Raw genomic sequence first — 15,363 nt, forward strand, 5'->3', positions numbered from 1 at the left:
TAAAGACTAAGGGAATTTCACTGTGGCAAAAATTTAATCTAAAGAGCAAATCAAGAACAATAATGAATAACCAACATGCAGATTTTTTTAGCCATCTGCCTCACATTTCACTTTTAAAGATTACCTTCTTAGCTTATTTAAAATGTTAGGTTGGAGAAAGCAATTAAATAAAATCATTTGCTATAAAAAAAAAATAGGATGCCGTAACAGTTTATATTCCCTTTAATCCTCTGAAACAGTATCAGAGACAGGTTTTCTATTTATTTATTACCAATCTGAGTAAGTCCAAACACTCTACAGTTAGATCTAGTAAAAAATATGTTTAATATTTTGTTATGTACAGTTTAAATTTGCCCCAAGACACTTTTAGTTAAAATTAAACAGACAAAACAGCACTCACATATAGAGCAGAATGACTGACAGGAATTCTGCTAGCCCCTTAATCGACTATTTAAATGGAAAAATATCCGACAAACACTTTCAGCTACCCACATGTCAAAAATGAGATTCAGCAGCAAAATTATTGCTAGGAGCAATTTGATGCTGTATGTGCATTTCATTGAACCTGGCTTCCTCTCAGTCATTAAAACAAATGCTTCCCCCCCGCCCCCCCCCCCCAAAAAAAACCCCAAAAACCCAATCATGGATGTGTAACCATGGTATAACCATTCTTTTCAGTGCCATTAATTCCACAGGAAAGATTAAATTGGCTGCTATTATTTACCATTGTTCATTCTTTGAACACATCACCTCTACGCATTCACACTTGGGAACACGGCACCTCTGTCACTGAACTGTATAATTTTTCCAGCAAGTTACTGGTCATCTTAGGACCACTCGTCCTTTCTACCTAAGGACTTCACCCTCCCAAAACCCTTCCTGTCCATGAAGGCTTCAAGAGGAAGTGACTGATGCAATCCTCCAAAACACTGACTTCAAAGCTTCTCTGGTTTAAAAAATACTGAAAAGCCTTCCTAATGCAAACATAGTTTATATCAGAAGTACATTATTTTGCCAGTATAATTTATAGTAAATCTTTGAGCAAAGTAAGTTCCACTGGCAAGCTCACTTGTTTACCACTATAAAAGGTATCTATTTAAGCCAAAGCTTTCTCAATTAAGCTGTGGCAGAGTAAGAGAAAATATCCATCCAAGCAACTTAAATATGCAAACAAATTTAAATGGGTATGTAACCTAACAGTCTGACAGAAGGAAAGGATGGGCAGGAAATACGAATACGTACAGATGCCATGTCTGAAAAATTATTATCATTATTTAATAACTTGTTTTTAAGTTGTCTCTACATACTGCCTCTTGGAGAAGGAACAAGCAGCCTTTGGGACTGAGGAATTATCTTGTACTAGGGAGAACAGTAGCAACAAAATGGTCTAAGTATGTCAGACGTAAATTGCAGGTAAAGAAAATAATGAAAAAAAACTATGATTCATTCAAGAGCTTCAAGAAATCGTTTTGTAAATGTCGGAAATATACAGAGGAAAAAGAAACTTGTCTTAAATCAAGACATACAGAAAAAAAAAAGTCCTGGCTGGCAAATGAATCCACCCATATTTGGAAACTAGCATCACAATGAAGTATATCAATACTTAAGACACACACAAAAAAATAAAGATAAAATAAAAATAATAAACCCCACATCCCTCCCTCCTTACAAAAAACCCTGATCTTTTTTTCTTTTACAAGAGCTTTTTTTTTTTTTTTTTTTAAACACACAGAACAGTTGCCCAAAATAATCTTACTGGTACATGAATCAAACATCTGAAAAACTGAATCTGAGACCTGTTGCTTATGCAAGCTGGAAGGAAGCCAGAGCTCAGACGACTGGATAGGTCATCATTTTTACTGCATGTATCAACTAACCTGCAGACTGACGATCCACACCAAAGTAATCAGAGGATACACATACTGATAAAAGCCTTGCACAAACTGAATTCAAATCAAGATATGAAAAACAAAATAATTTTAGTAGCACTCAATCTCTATTCTCAGCATCTCGTAATTTTTGGCAGTTTTTAAATATTGCAGACATGAAGATACTGCTGCCCTGCTGAAGATGAGTTTGAAATTCTCTGAAAGCAATTCACTAAGGTAATTCACATAAGTCTTGAAAAGACATACTCCATGATACAAATGTGAAACCTCATGAGTAGGCTTCTCATTTGTGGAGTATTCATTTGTCATTTCTCTTTCAGAATCTGTCTAAAATCCCCAGCATGAGCAGATCATATAGCAACGTACAAAGCTCCTCCTGTCTTCAGCTGCATACAACTACAATCCTATCACACACATGGCCTGCTGCAAAGAAAAGATCAGCTCACTTACGAAACAGTAGCTAGAAAAGAAGGATGCAAGGTACAAAACATGATAGGTGGTGGACAGCAGACAACATTGTGACTAGATCACTGATCCTGTGCAGTTTCCTCACAACTGAAGTGTCTGTTCAGCCAATGCTTTGGGAATACTCGTGGGTCTCATTAATAAGCATTCAGAATGCAGCACGTGCAATTATTTTTTTTCCACAGAAAAGCAGGAAGCATACCACGTTCTAGATGAAGTATTAATCAAACTTCTTAATGAGCTACTAGACAGTACACAAATGCTACAGTACTATGCTACAGCAATCCAGAAAAGAGGAATTCCAATCCAATTTCAAATTAAAATAAGGATTTATACAGGCTATGTTTGATCACAGTTATCAGCAGTCTGATTACTCGGCTTGCTTATTATCCATGCCATGGATGCAGAGGTAACTTGGATTCACACATGGTTTAACAGCTTAGGCACAACATCCTGTAAATACTGCTACACTGCTTACTAGCTAGCTTTGATCCAGATTGGCATAGACAAAGAAACACTAGAGAACCAACTCAGATGTTACAGAGGGCCAGCAAAGGTTCACCTGAAATCAGTAACGCTACACAGGCTGGACCCCAGCCGATTCCACACAGAGTAACCACCTCTGCATTTGCACCTCGTGTTCAGTTCCACAAAGCTCATTATGTTGGATGCAGCATTGTGCAAATATCATAGCAGTTGTATAATAAGTTCTCTTACGAGGAGAACTTGCAGGCAGGAAGACTAAACAGATCTCCAAGAGCCAGTTCAGGTCAGCATGGCCGGCAACAAACTAGAATTAATAAGCTCAGTCAGAACCAAACTGCCTGTCAGTGAACAGCACTTCCCAGAAGCACAGGTTCCAAGAGGGCTTAGTAGCTCAGGCACATGAAAAAACACATGGAGTCAGGCCAGATCCAGTGCTATGCCAAAACAAATAAGCTTTCCTGGAGAGCACAGCACCAGCAAAGCCAGCATAGACAACACATTAATGATTTTACAAGAGTCAGCCGATGTTCAGCAGGGACAGTATTCAACTGAAGTTAATATCCTCATCTGAATCTAAACCAACTCTTCAGCAATACAGGTGTACGTGAAACGTGCTCTCCAAAGCATTGACATTAATGGAAAATGCTAAATATCAGGGCATTCCATCCCTCCATTGCCTTAGACTAGAATTAATCAACCATATAAGCAGATTTGTTAGAAAAAAGCCCCACCTTATCAGCTTATCCTCTAGCATTCTTATCCCATCCTGAGGTGAAGCAAGATTCTACTTCTGCCAGCTACAATACAAGAGCTTATTAATTGGTCTAAAGAGACTATTATCATGGAATATAAAATCGTCATGATCCTTCCCCAGATCAGCAGTACATACTCTCCACAGAGTCTTTCAGTACTCATTAACAGATAAAAATAATCTTAAACTTTAAAAGGGCAGAGACCTTCACTTACTTCTAAATCAAAACAGAGCTCACCAAAATAGCAAACAAAATCACTTATACTTACTTCTTTTTTCATCCATAATTTTAAAGCAGTAAGTAAAGCCTTCACTCCTTGCACTAAATAGCTTGGAGGCTGGAAACCATCTTCCCTCAGTTCTAAAAAGGATACAGATACCAATTTAGAAACACACTAACAGTGAAAACAATAGAATGATACCTACCCTTCAGCCAATAAAGTTGCCGTTATGCAACAGCACAAAAAAGGAAAAATTGTGCAAGCAAATGAAACATGACATCCTGTACTTGTGTGCATACTGTACCAAAAAAATCAACCCAACCCTAAAGTGATTCTACATAGAATCTTCTTTTTTTGACTTATTCTTGGGTGAATTAGGGATAGTTTACAACATACTAAAGGTCAATTAGGACAAAACAGATCTAAAATACAGAACAAGAGAAAACATATTTGAAGAAAGAAATCACTTTTATTTCATTGAGAAATATTTTAGTCAAAGGGGACCAGAAGGATGTGGGATGTATCTCTAAATTAGAATTCCTATTGCTTATTCCCATACATACAGAAAACGGTTCACACTAGCACGCTTCCACTCCCCAAGCATTTTCTGTCACCCTTCCAAACATCACAGTCCTCTCTCACGCAGTTTACATAATTTTTCTTCCCAAAATCAAAGGGGATGGGGGATGAAAAAATCACTCTGCTACAGAAGCTTCTCTTCTTAAGAAAGCTGGTGCTCCCAAGTGATTGCAATTCCTTTTCAACTTTCTCATTTCCTTCATGGGGAAAAAAAGAAGGGAAAAGACAAATCCTCCATAAAGAGTCAAAAGTAGATTGCAACCTCTCCCCATGTTCCTGACAAATATTTCCACTTGTCAACAGCAAATGGACCAACACTATAATTATTTGGCTCATTTTAATCCCTTAAAAGAATACACTAATAAAACACTATTTTTATGGATAATGTATTAGTCTGCTGGCAGAAAAAGGGAAGTCCTGTTACTAAACAGCCATTCTTCCCTTCAAGATGCCTCCTACTTGTTAAAGGGCATGAGAAGGAGTGGCAGGCCTTTGAGTTGCAGCAGAAGTCTTTCTGTACACTAGCTGACTCAGTTGATAAAATTTTGAGTATACAACACAGCACCACAGGATGGATTTTTTAGCTGCAATAGAAAAGACTGCATGACATAAGAGTAATCAAAATTAATGAGTATTGGATAGATGAGTAAGTTACCTATTCTGAAGCCCAAGAACTATGAAGAAAAATAGTTTAGGTGAATGCCACAACACTTAACAGTATCATAAAACACTTCTTGCCAATGACAAGATAAAACCAAAATGTTTCTGACCCTGTTATCATTTTATAAAATGAACCAGAAAGATACATTGTGCTGATTTTGCTTACTGACCTGAATTTCACATAAAGTACTGCTAACAACCATGCACTCAACATTTTACAAGTTGGTCATCACCGTTACCTTTCACAACTGAACTGGTATCATCCCTTATTTATGAAACAACGGATTCTGACTGGTAAACACCTAATTCACATGAGTCTTGATGCCAAAGCCCAACATAATCTTCACTCTATCCATGGAAACCTCAATTTTGACTTTTTATGATGGGTTTATAGATCATAGCATTGGTCTGCAACAAAATATCTGCTAAACCATAGATTAAAAATAACGTGAGAACAAGCTTCATATCCCTCCCCTAAGACACAAGTCACAAGAGGTTCCTAGTCTATGTATTCAAGGAGTCATGGGATAAAAAGAGGAGGGAGACGAGCCAGGGGGACAGACAGGGGACATGACTCATAGTTAGCTAGATGATTTAGAAACATATATCCCACTGATTTTCCAGCAGGAATACAGCTCCTATGTCTTCTGACAAGTTTATAAATTTTAAATACGCAGGTATGAGACCAACCAAAGCAAGCTTTCAAGAAGAAAATATTCTTTTTTTGGAAAGAAAAATTTTCTGCAAGTTTGTTCTATTTGGTAAGATTTCTGAGTTGCTTTAAGTTCATCCAGAAACTTTAAATGCTCATTTAGGAAACAAGGGTTGTTCAACGCCTTCATTTGCTGCAAGGAGAACAGATCCATTTTCAATAACAGTGACTGTTTTCATATTTGAAAAAGGTTACGTGAGATTCTGATCTCTTCCAAACCAGAAGCTGAATTCAGCAGCCTCCTTCAAAGGTTGATTTCTCTCCTTTGAAATACATCATTTAGAATATGACATTTATTATTAAGATTAAATAGAGCAGGCAGAGGGCAAAATATTTGAGAAAAAGAAGGTGCAGTCAGACAGGCACTCTCTCAAGCTCAATTATACATGGGTACAGATATAGGAATTACTGGACTAGATGAGGAAGTTTGGAAAGGACCGGCAACTGTCAAGAGCAAGAGGCTGTTGAGATGTCTATTGATAAGCACTGATATAAATGATTTAACACAGCTCATAGGAACTGATGCATCTTTCCTACAAAAGCCGTCACAGGCACCTTTCCCTTAACAAAGAGCAGAAGACAACAGGTAGTTTGACTGAAAAGGTCAAAGAAAATTGTAGAAGTGCAAGAAAACCTCTTCATTCAGCTGTGAAGCCACCAAGAAGAAACCCACAGATATAAGTTGGTGGGATCATTTAGGCGGTCATTTGCTGAAAGAAAGAGAGAAAGGCTAAGGGTACTCAAAGATCTTAAATGATATGGAAGAAGCCTGAGTGAAAAACTGATGCCATTGAAGTAAGTTTCCTATCTTCCTTAACAAGGTTTTTTCAGATAACGGCAAATTAATCCTATTTGGTTGGTAGTATAATTGCACTGTGTCAGGATCTCAGATACTCTGTCTTGATAATCTAGAATGTTTTCATTGACCAGATACATCATCAGCATTGATGAAAAACACTAATAAAATTGTTCAAAGGTTCCAGCAGCATGCTACAAAGTGTAAAGTCACACGCATCACTAAGTGCACTAAGATTTCTGCGCAGCACAAGTTACCCTAGAAACCTTTAATCACCAAAGTAGTTTTCAGAAAGATCATTTACTAAAACCAAGAACTGCTTGGATCTAGAACTGTCACAGTGCACAGCATTCGCTAAAATCTGGTCAAAAAATAATGTGACTTTTCCAAAAAAAGGAATTCAAGTCTGGTTTTCCAGCTTAAGAAGTTTCCTCTGCAGTATAATTTTCTCCATTATCAATGGGGGGGGAGGGAGGGGGGGACGACACACGGACCAGCAGGGGAAGGCAGATACATGTATATCTCTTAAAACAAAACAAGGATTACCTTTCAATGTTTCCAGCAAGTTTTTGGCCACAAACCAACAGATGGCTTCAAAGAAAGGAAATTTGAAAAGATCTGGGGTTTTTAGCCTCTTCTCCATTTCATAACACCTGAATAAATAGAAACATCGCAAAACGTGAATATTTTAATTATCAAATTCACTATTCAACTATGTAATCATTCAAATTGACACAATGTCCAAAATAAAATAAAATAACCATGGCCATGATAAATAAAAGAAGTCAAGTACCACATAGTTAAATCCCAACAAGACCACAGACAAGATTGAACTCTGGTCTCATCCAGGCTCTGACCTTATCAAGTTTGACTGCGGCACTTCTAAGAATAATGTTGGACTTCATAAAACTAGGATACAAACCCAATGTGTGATCTTTTAACAGATGGAATTTTATCAGGATTCCACTGTAATAAATAAAAACAATATGTTTAGAAGACAGCTCCACATCTTGGACAAAAACTAAATACAGCTGCCCTTAGAGCAATGCTGACTTGAGGACGCTCATTTCAACTCAGTGTCGCACACCTGGGCTTGCTCAGTTTTGTTTTACTCACTTACACTAATCTCCAAAGTGGAGTTTTTCTTTCTTTTATTTTTTTTCCTTTTATTCACTTAAATTCTTGCATATCCTTCATTTTGCTTTTGAAACAAACTTTGCAGAAGTGAAATAAGAGTATGTGCTTGATACAGTCTAACTGAAAATGCCACTATTATCTGTTTGAGAGCCTGTACCGATTTGATCCTGGTTAAGAGCATGAAGAAAAATATCTATTAAAAGAATATCCTATTTACTGAGGAAAAGGTATAGGAAGAGCTGAGACTAACCTGAGCTGCATGCCAATATTGAGGTTGTGCAAAAAGTTTCCTCCAAAAGCCATACAATCCTGAGAAGTGAGCACAGCATGAATCCAGCCTGAAATGACAGATTCTGAAACTTAATACATACATATAAATTATTCTAAAACACTTTTTAAATACATATATAAGTAAAAATGCTGTACCTGGAAACAAAAAAGCAAACAAATTTGTATTCTGTGCTAGGAACAAGTAATCTAAATTTTAACAACATGTAAATTACAGTGTTTCAGAAATCTAGTCGAACTGTAGTTTTCTGAAGGAGTTAAGATTAAGACATTTTTTACTGGGGTGGGAGGAAATGAAAGACTGCCAGTGATTTTTCAAGTAAAAATTCCCAAAAGTTTTCCCTCTAATCAAAAAAAAATAAGCAAGTTAGGAGAGGAAAAACATACTAAACAAAAGATAAAGTCATAAACATAAAATAGGAATTATATTACTTTCAATATTTACGTGTTGCTTACAGTAACTGAGCTGTTTGCACAACATAAAAAAAATCATTTAGCAGTATGGAAGTTTTTCAAATAGGAATTCAGAAGTAGTTCCATTAATTATTCTAAATACAGTCATCCTAATTCCAGTGAAATTATGATCAGTTTAAAACCCAGTCTAGGCACATTGACTATATAAAATTGTCACATAATTGAAATATTGTCCTTGTGAACTCCAGTATTCAACACGGCAAAGCATGGCCAACATTATGCTATCAATCTAGCTGATTACTACTGGATAATTTCAAGTAAGTACACAAAAGAACGTATGATATTAGCTTCCCGATTAAAAAGAGTTACCTTTAAAATTTATATAGTGCAGCTTTAATGTAAATAAACTACAAATAGAGTTTCTTCTTTCAAGATTTTTTTTTCTGATTTTGCATGCATACGGGTGATCTTTTGACAAAAGATGAGTTGGTCACACATTTGCGGATTACTTCATGGTTTGACTGAGTGTAGGCAATATGTACAAACACAGGAAGCTCCCCAGCTTGAGGCAAGATCAGACCAAATCACAAGCAACTATATATTGCAAACTACCATTAAATCAATGCCTTAATTCAGTTAAGAACAACCAGTTCTAGTTGTTGTAGTATCACACGTAAAAAGACCTGAAACCTAGCAACGATGCTGACTAAGCAACATGCCTACTATGTAGCCTGGGAAGGAAGTAAGTTACAGAATGGTATATGAGAGAATGTAGAATACAATGGCACATGCAACCTAAGGGGTTTTTTTAATTAATATATTATACATTGTTCAGTTTTACTTCTGTTCTTTGAGAAGTGCAGTGCAATGAAGATTGCCTTGTATTACCAGTTGAATTTTGCATTTGTTAATATGGTTTTCATTTTTCAGTTATCATCATCATCACCACAGTAGAGGAATACCTCTGACTCTCCAAGGAATATGTGTATTTCAATCCTTTAAACACACATCTCCCCAGACACTGACAAAACTGACAACAAAGCCTCCTCACTGTTGCATCAACACCAAGGATTTTTATGGCATGCCTGTATCAACTAAAGGATTTCTTTTTTTTTTTTTTTTTTTTTTTTTACATACCTACTTGCTATTTCTATATTGTAGTTTTGATCAAGGTCTATGTAACAAGGCAAGAAAATTTGGTGTAGACCACACAGGATATCTTGAATAATATTTAAATAACTCTCAAGAGCCTCCCAGTAGGTGCTATTCATCTACACGCAAGATTAATTTTAAATCAGAAGTCTACTCTGAACATATTTCAGAGATTATAAAATAATTACGACATCCACTAGCATCAGTGCAAGCAGGAACAGCAAAAGTGGTTTTCAGTAGAGATCAGGGGTTTTTTTTTTAAAGCCTTTAATCAGTCTTACAGTATTTCCCATTTTTTAAACACCTGTCTTGAAACCTAGTTTAATTTATTGGTTCTTACACTATACTCCATCATATGTTTATGTGTGTATACACATACACACGTATGTGTATATACACATTTACATTGAAAAGTACCATTTTATGTGTATACACATACAAATACACATATACATTAGAAATTATCATTTTATGATACTTTTCTTTTTGGCCACATCATAGTGGGAGCTCAGATTTAGCTGATTACTTGGGAAGCAGTAACTATCTCCAAAGATCTGTGGGTCACAACTTATTAAGAACTTCTAAAGCTCTTCATTCTGTAATTCTGCATTCTTTGTTCATAGATGTATGACCTTACACTTAGATGAAAGGAAAAGTAATGTCATCTCTTGCCAAAAATATATGGTTTCAAAAAGCTCTGGGTGTTCAGAAATGTTAAGTGCATATATAGCTCCTTACCATGTAGTATTTATTCTGCACAAGCCATGAACTAGAACAGTAAACACTAAACCTCACAGGTAGAGAACTGAGCTATGAGAAAAATGTAGTAGTCTGTCTAGGAAGTCCATGACAGAATAAGGTACTGAACACAATCTTCAAGGTTTATTCCAGAAGTAGAATCGTGCACCATTTTCCTTTTCTGTGTATTTAAAGCTTCCTTCCCCCAAAAAAGGAAGACAGTACCCAGTACAAATCTTTAATTACAAAATAAAAAAAAGTACTTATATGGAGGGGCTGGAGAAGTGAAAATACAAGAAATTAACTGGCACTCGCTTTATTGGCAAAATATGGTTTGATTTATTAAAGACTTTAAGTTTATGGTATTTGGGACTTGGGGGGGGGGTGTTTTGTTTGGAGGATTTTTCTGGTTTTTTTAAATAGATAAAGAAGTTTAATTGTCTTGGTGTTTCTCATGTCTTAAAAATGTACTGTAATTTATCAGATGCTATTAGGTGATGGCTACAAGAAATGTTGTTAAAGAAAATCAGAAGAGACCATGCCTCTGCTTAATTTTTAAAGGAAGATGCTGAAATGAATTTATGAGCTCTAGAGTTTCATAAACTATATCTACAAATATCCTTTTATTTTTAATAAAAGGAATTAACACATGAATTCAATTATATATTCTTCAATTTTATTTAGGGATACTTTCATTTTGATTCAGAGAGTCTCCACAGGCTCCACCACAGTTTAGATGTCCTGCTGACAGAAAACAAAAAATGAAGAAAAAAGGAAAAAAAAAAACACCACAAAAACAAAAACCCCACAAAAACAAAAAAAAAAAAACAAACCAAAAACTTTTCTTTTTAATCCTCTAGCCTACAGCATAAGAAGTTTATGATGTTTTTGTAATAATTTTGCCTAGTAGGTCTTACAATATTCAAAAGCTTTACAATCAAAATTATATTATAAAATTAAGGTAAGAATTCAGTCTGCATATCTATCATATGGTGAACAATGTGTGTTCTATGAATTGGAACTATTTGGAACTATATCCAAATTAAGCTTCAATTTGTTGTCTTATAATTGGGTAACAAACACCCTTTCTTTCCATGATAACTGTTACTACTGTCAGGCACTCTAAAAAGCTAATTACTTGTTTTGAAAATCTAAATTTCTGTATTTTTTATTATTCTCTGTATTTTTTATTATTCTCTCTTATCCAAAATTTTAGGAGAAACCAAATGTTGATAACACAATCCCGTGTGATTAAACATGCTAAGTCCTAGTAATAAGGGTAAAATCTTACCTGTTGGAACAAATAAAGTGTGTCCTTGCTTCACAACACATTTATAACATTTGTCAACCTTGTCCCCAAAATATACTTCACTCTGGGTGACAGATGAACTCCAAGACTCATACAGAGCCAAATTTTCATCAGTGGGCTTGATCAAATAGAATATCTTCTCACCCTATTAAACAAAAATATCAAATAAATAAATGAATGTCCTCCTGGAGGCATACTACAACCTCCGAGTCATTCCTAATAAAGTAACAGATTGATCTAAATGGTAAGTATTCCATACTTCCACTATGGAACACTGGGGCTTCCTAGCCCCAGTGTTTCACAACTGTAATCCACCAAAAGCTTAGGCAATAGTACACTAACCAGTTGTAGTCTTGTGATGTAAAAGCAGCAAACAAACCAACCAAAACTTTTCATTGGAGTATAAAAAATTCCAGCTTTTATAAACCATTTATGGATATGTGCACACATGCCAAATGAGAAAGCATAAAATGAAACCACTTTGCCTCTTCTATGATGTATACATGGTCAAAGTTTGTTAGAAGAATAAAAAGTTGAGTACGTCAATGATTTTCATTCAATTCATTTTTTCATACTAAGACCTCACTATATCACCTACCAGTCTACTAAAATGATCAGTCAACCAATTATAGTCTAGAAGTCACCAACAGCATGCTAAAATAAAAGCATAAAAATGCAACACCAACAATCAGTAATTCACTTCCAAATTCCTCCCCTGGCTTTTTAAGCACAAAATTTCATACACGCAATAATTCTAAACAGGTGATAATGCCATGGCAGAAAGCTGCACACTGAATAAATTGTTTCGCACAGTCACAAATCAAGAAGCCTTCATACCCAGAGAACATGGTACCAGACTGATGTTCCTCCAAAATCAATATGAAAATCAGTATAGCTGTCCTGGACACCCATCAGGCAATACTTCTGAACAAAAGGCTTAGGGAAGACAGAATCATCTGGCCAATAATTTTCCACCCATGAAAGCTTTCTGGCAATATCTGGTACTTCCACTAATTCAGACATCCTTTAAAACAAACAAACAAACAAACAAACAAACAAACAAGAACCATAAATATAATCAAGAGTAAGCACATCTTTTTAAATGACAGCTTTAAATTTTTGTTTCCTACAAAGTTATTACTTATGAATTAATAAAAATGTTTTATACCCACATTACATCACAGTAGCTGTCTACTTAAAACACGCAGCCTCCTATCTTTCCCACTACAGACATTATATTCCTATACATACTGTTCAACTTAGTGAAAACCACTTCCTACGTTCAAGGAATTGAAGTTGATACTCACTTTGTGTCTGAGAATTCCAGGCTGATCACATTCAATACTTTTGGTCGGTCAGGATTTGTGAAATATTTAATATAATTATGGAGCTTCATTTTACTGTCTGCTTGTCTTGCTACATCTATTACATCTATCACTTTGTCGCCACCTGTGAAAAATAGGATGACTTTCTTAAATCTATCGCAGGCAAAAACAGCCAATTAAGGTGTTTAAGAGAAATTTAACATTTTTCCAGCCTTTATCAAAACATTTCTGCACAAAAACTCCACTACTACCGGCATTCTCTTGGAATAGAGACAGATCAGTATAAACCAACTTTTTATTAGGTCTAACTTTAATTGCTATAATCAGCTAAGGACAGAACTGAAAACACTCTAAAAATAAATCCCCTCCCCTGTGGTTAACCAAAAAGAAAAAGAGCAGTATAGGATGACTGCAACTGGTTTAAAAAAAAAAAAATTGGGTTTGTGGCTGCAATTGGAAAGACTAGCATACAGAAAGTTATCAAGGCAGATCTATTCCTCACTCTTCCTACTAATCATCACCACAGCACTTGAATATTTAACACAAGGACCACTAGGAACTCTTTACCAATAATAAAACCTACTGCTCACAGCTTGAAATTCTTAAACAGCACTAAACTTGTGCCATAATTGGTAAGTTTTTATTGTTAAAAACTATGCAGGTACTCCTTTGCAGACATTCTACAAGCCCACCCCACCCTCCTTATATACATGCATAACTTTTAAGCACACAGTAATTTCATTGAATAATTAAGTCATGAATGTGCTTCATTTCTGAAGACAACAAGGACTGGTTTACACATTGCGTATTTTAAAGTGATAAACCTGTAGAACTAGACAGGCAAGAAGCAACCTTTAGCCAAGAGAAAGGACTAACAACGACATTATAATAGCAATTGGTTTATGTCCACTTAGTTATACAACGGTCAAATCTGATAATTAATTTTGGAATGCTGGAATGTATCTAGATGTACATTATAATCACAATTACTTTAAAATTGCAAGTTAGTATCATCTTGATAAATTCCAGTTGGAATAGTTTTTATTCAGTTTTCTTATTTTTAATTTCAATAATAGAAAGGTAAATCTGTGGCCAGACCAAGTTTCTCTCTGAATCTGAAGAGGCAATATTCCAAAAGAAAAGATTCATAAGTATCAAAATGATAATTACACTTTAAAGCAGAACACATTACTGTTTATAACCATCATAATGGTAACAACATTCCATATACTACATATTTCCTCTATTCTGGTGCCACTGTAAAATGCTGATGGACAGAAAAATCTACTTTCAGCACACATCATTATATTAGGTTATCGCAAGAACACAGACAAGGACATATACAGACTTCTCAACTGTACTATATGTTACAGGAAATGTCATGCTGCAATTGGCTCAGTCTCTATTTCACTGTACTGCACCCTTACATGAGGTTGAAACAATTACAGACTGTCAAGAGATCCGATAAGAAAGAAAAGGTCCTTGGGAAGCTCTAGCTCTCACACCAAAGGAAGCCCTACCCCTTGGGGTAGGAAATTTTCCAGGAAGAAAGATTTAATTCAGAAATGCCAGTTTGCTGAGCCCAAAACATTAAGTTTTGCAACATTCAACCAATGATTAAACTTTATTGATCAAAAGAGTGATTCATTCAATTCTCACAAAAAGGACAATCTTAAAAGTCATTATACTTTATTGGTTTACAACATGTAGCAGAAAAAAACCCCAACATTCCATGTTTAGCTTGCACCAAAATTAACATGTTTGAAAGTTGAAAGGTAAGGCTGTATTCCTATCACATATCTACCCCACACACATACACCAAAAAAAAAAAAAAGGGGGGGGACACCCCAAAACCATAGCTTTAATTTTACTCTCTGCTAGTCTTCTGGTTAGAAGTAATTCAATTTAGAATATATATTTAGCACCCTGGAAGCTCTTATAATCATGCAAATATTTATTTTGATTTACAGACAGGATCATTTGTAAGTACTCCAGAGTGACTCTTACCTACATAGCGTTCCACATCTAAAACGGAGAAAGTTGGCGGAGGAAGTCTGAGCCCCAGACCATCTAATTTAGGAACCATAATGGGAACATCAAACCCATGTTTCTCCAAGTATCTTTGTGTCAACTGGCTTCCATGCATTTTCAAAATGACTTCATCAGCACTAGTGGAAAGAAATAATGGAATATTAGCAGAAAAGCATCCTTCAAGCACTACTGAAAAAAAGTTATGGTACAGTTTGGGGGACGACAGATGGGAATGGCTACATTTGAATCCAAAAGAAGTGGAACCAGTACTATTATATTAAGCATTTAACTAAAAAACAAAGAAAACTACCTAAACCATCAAGGAAACTTTTACTGTCATGCATTACCTGGGAACTCATAGTCTTTCTATATGACTGAACGCAGTAATTTCAGAGGATGGGGAAAAGGAA

The 15,363-nt window shown here is 35.6% G+C and overlaps 1 protein-coding gene across 3 annotated transcripts in view; it reads right to left on the reverse strand.

The window, feature by feature from the left end:
- The window catches only part of KDM7A (lysine demethylase 7A), a 71,466-nt gene that overhangs the window by 21,083 nt on the left and 35,020 nt on the right, over positions 1 to 15,363 (reverse strand). For all 3 annotated transcript variants that reach the window (XM_076340049.1, XM_076340058.1, XM_076340040.1), the window contains exons 4-10: positions 14,930 to 15,090; positions 12,905 to 13,046; positions 12,435 to 12,621; positions 11,580 to 11,742; positions 7,947 to 8,034; positions 7,106 to 7,212; positions 3,861 to 3,952 (exon numbers count right to left, since the gene is read on the reverse strand). In XM_076340049.1, coding sequence (XP_076196164.1) covers positions 3,861 to 3,952; positions 7,106 to 7,212; positions 7,947 to 8,034; positions 11,580 to 11,742; positions 12,435 to 12,621; positions 12,905 to 13,046; positions 14,930 to 15,090 — 940 coding nt within the window. The remainder of the gene's footprint in view (positions 1 to 3,860; positions 3,953 to 7,105; positions 7,213 to 7,946; positions 8,035 to 11,579; positions 11,743 to 12,434; positions 12,622 to 12,904; positions 13,047 to 14,929; positions 15,091 to 15,363) is intronic.

This window comes from Aptenodytes patagonicus, chromosome 1, assembly GCF_965638725.1.
Source record: "Aptenodytes patagonicus chromosome 1, bAptPat1.pri.cur, whole genome shotgun sequence".
In the NCBI taxonomy this organism is placed as follows: domain Eukaryota; kingdom Metazoa; phylum Chordata; class Aves; order Sphenisciformes; family Spheniscidae; genus Aptenodytes; species Aptenodytes patagonicus.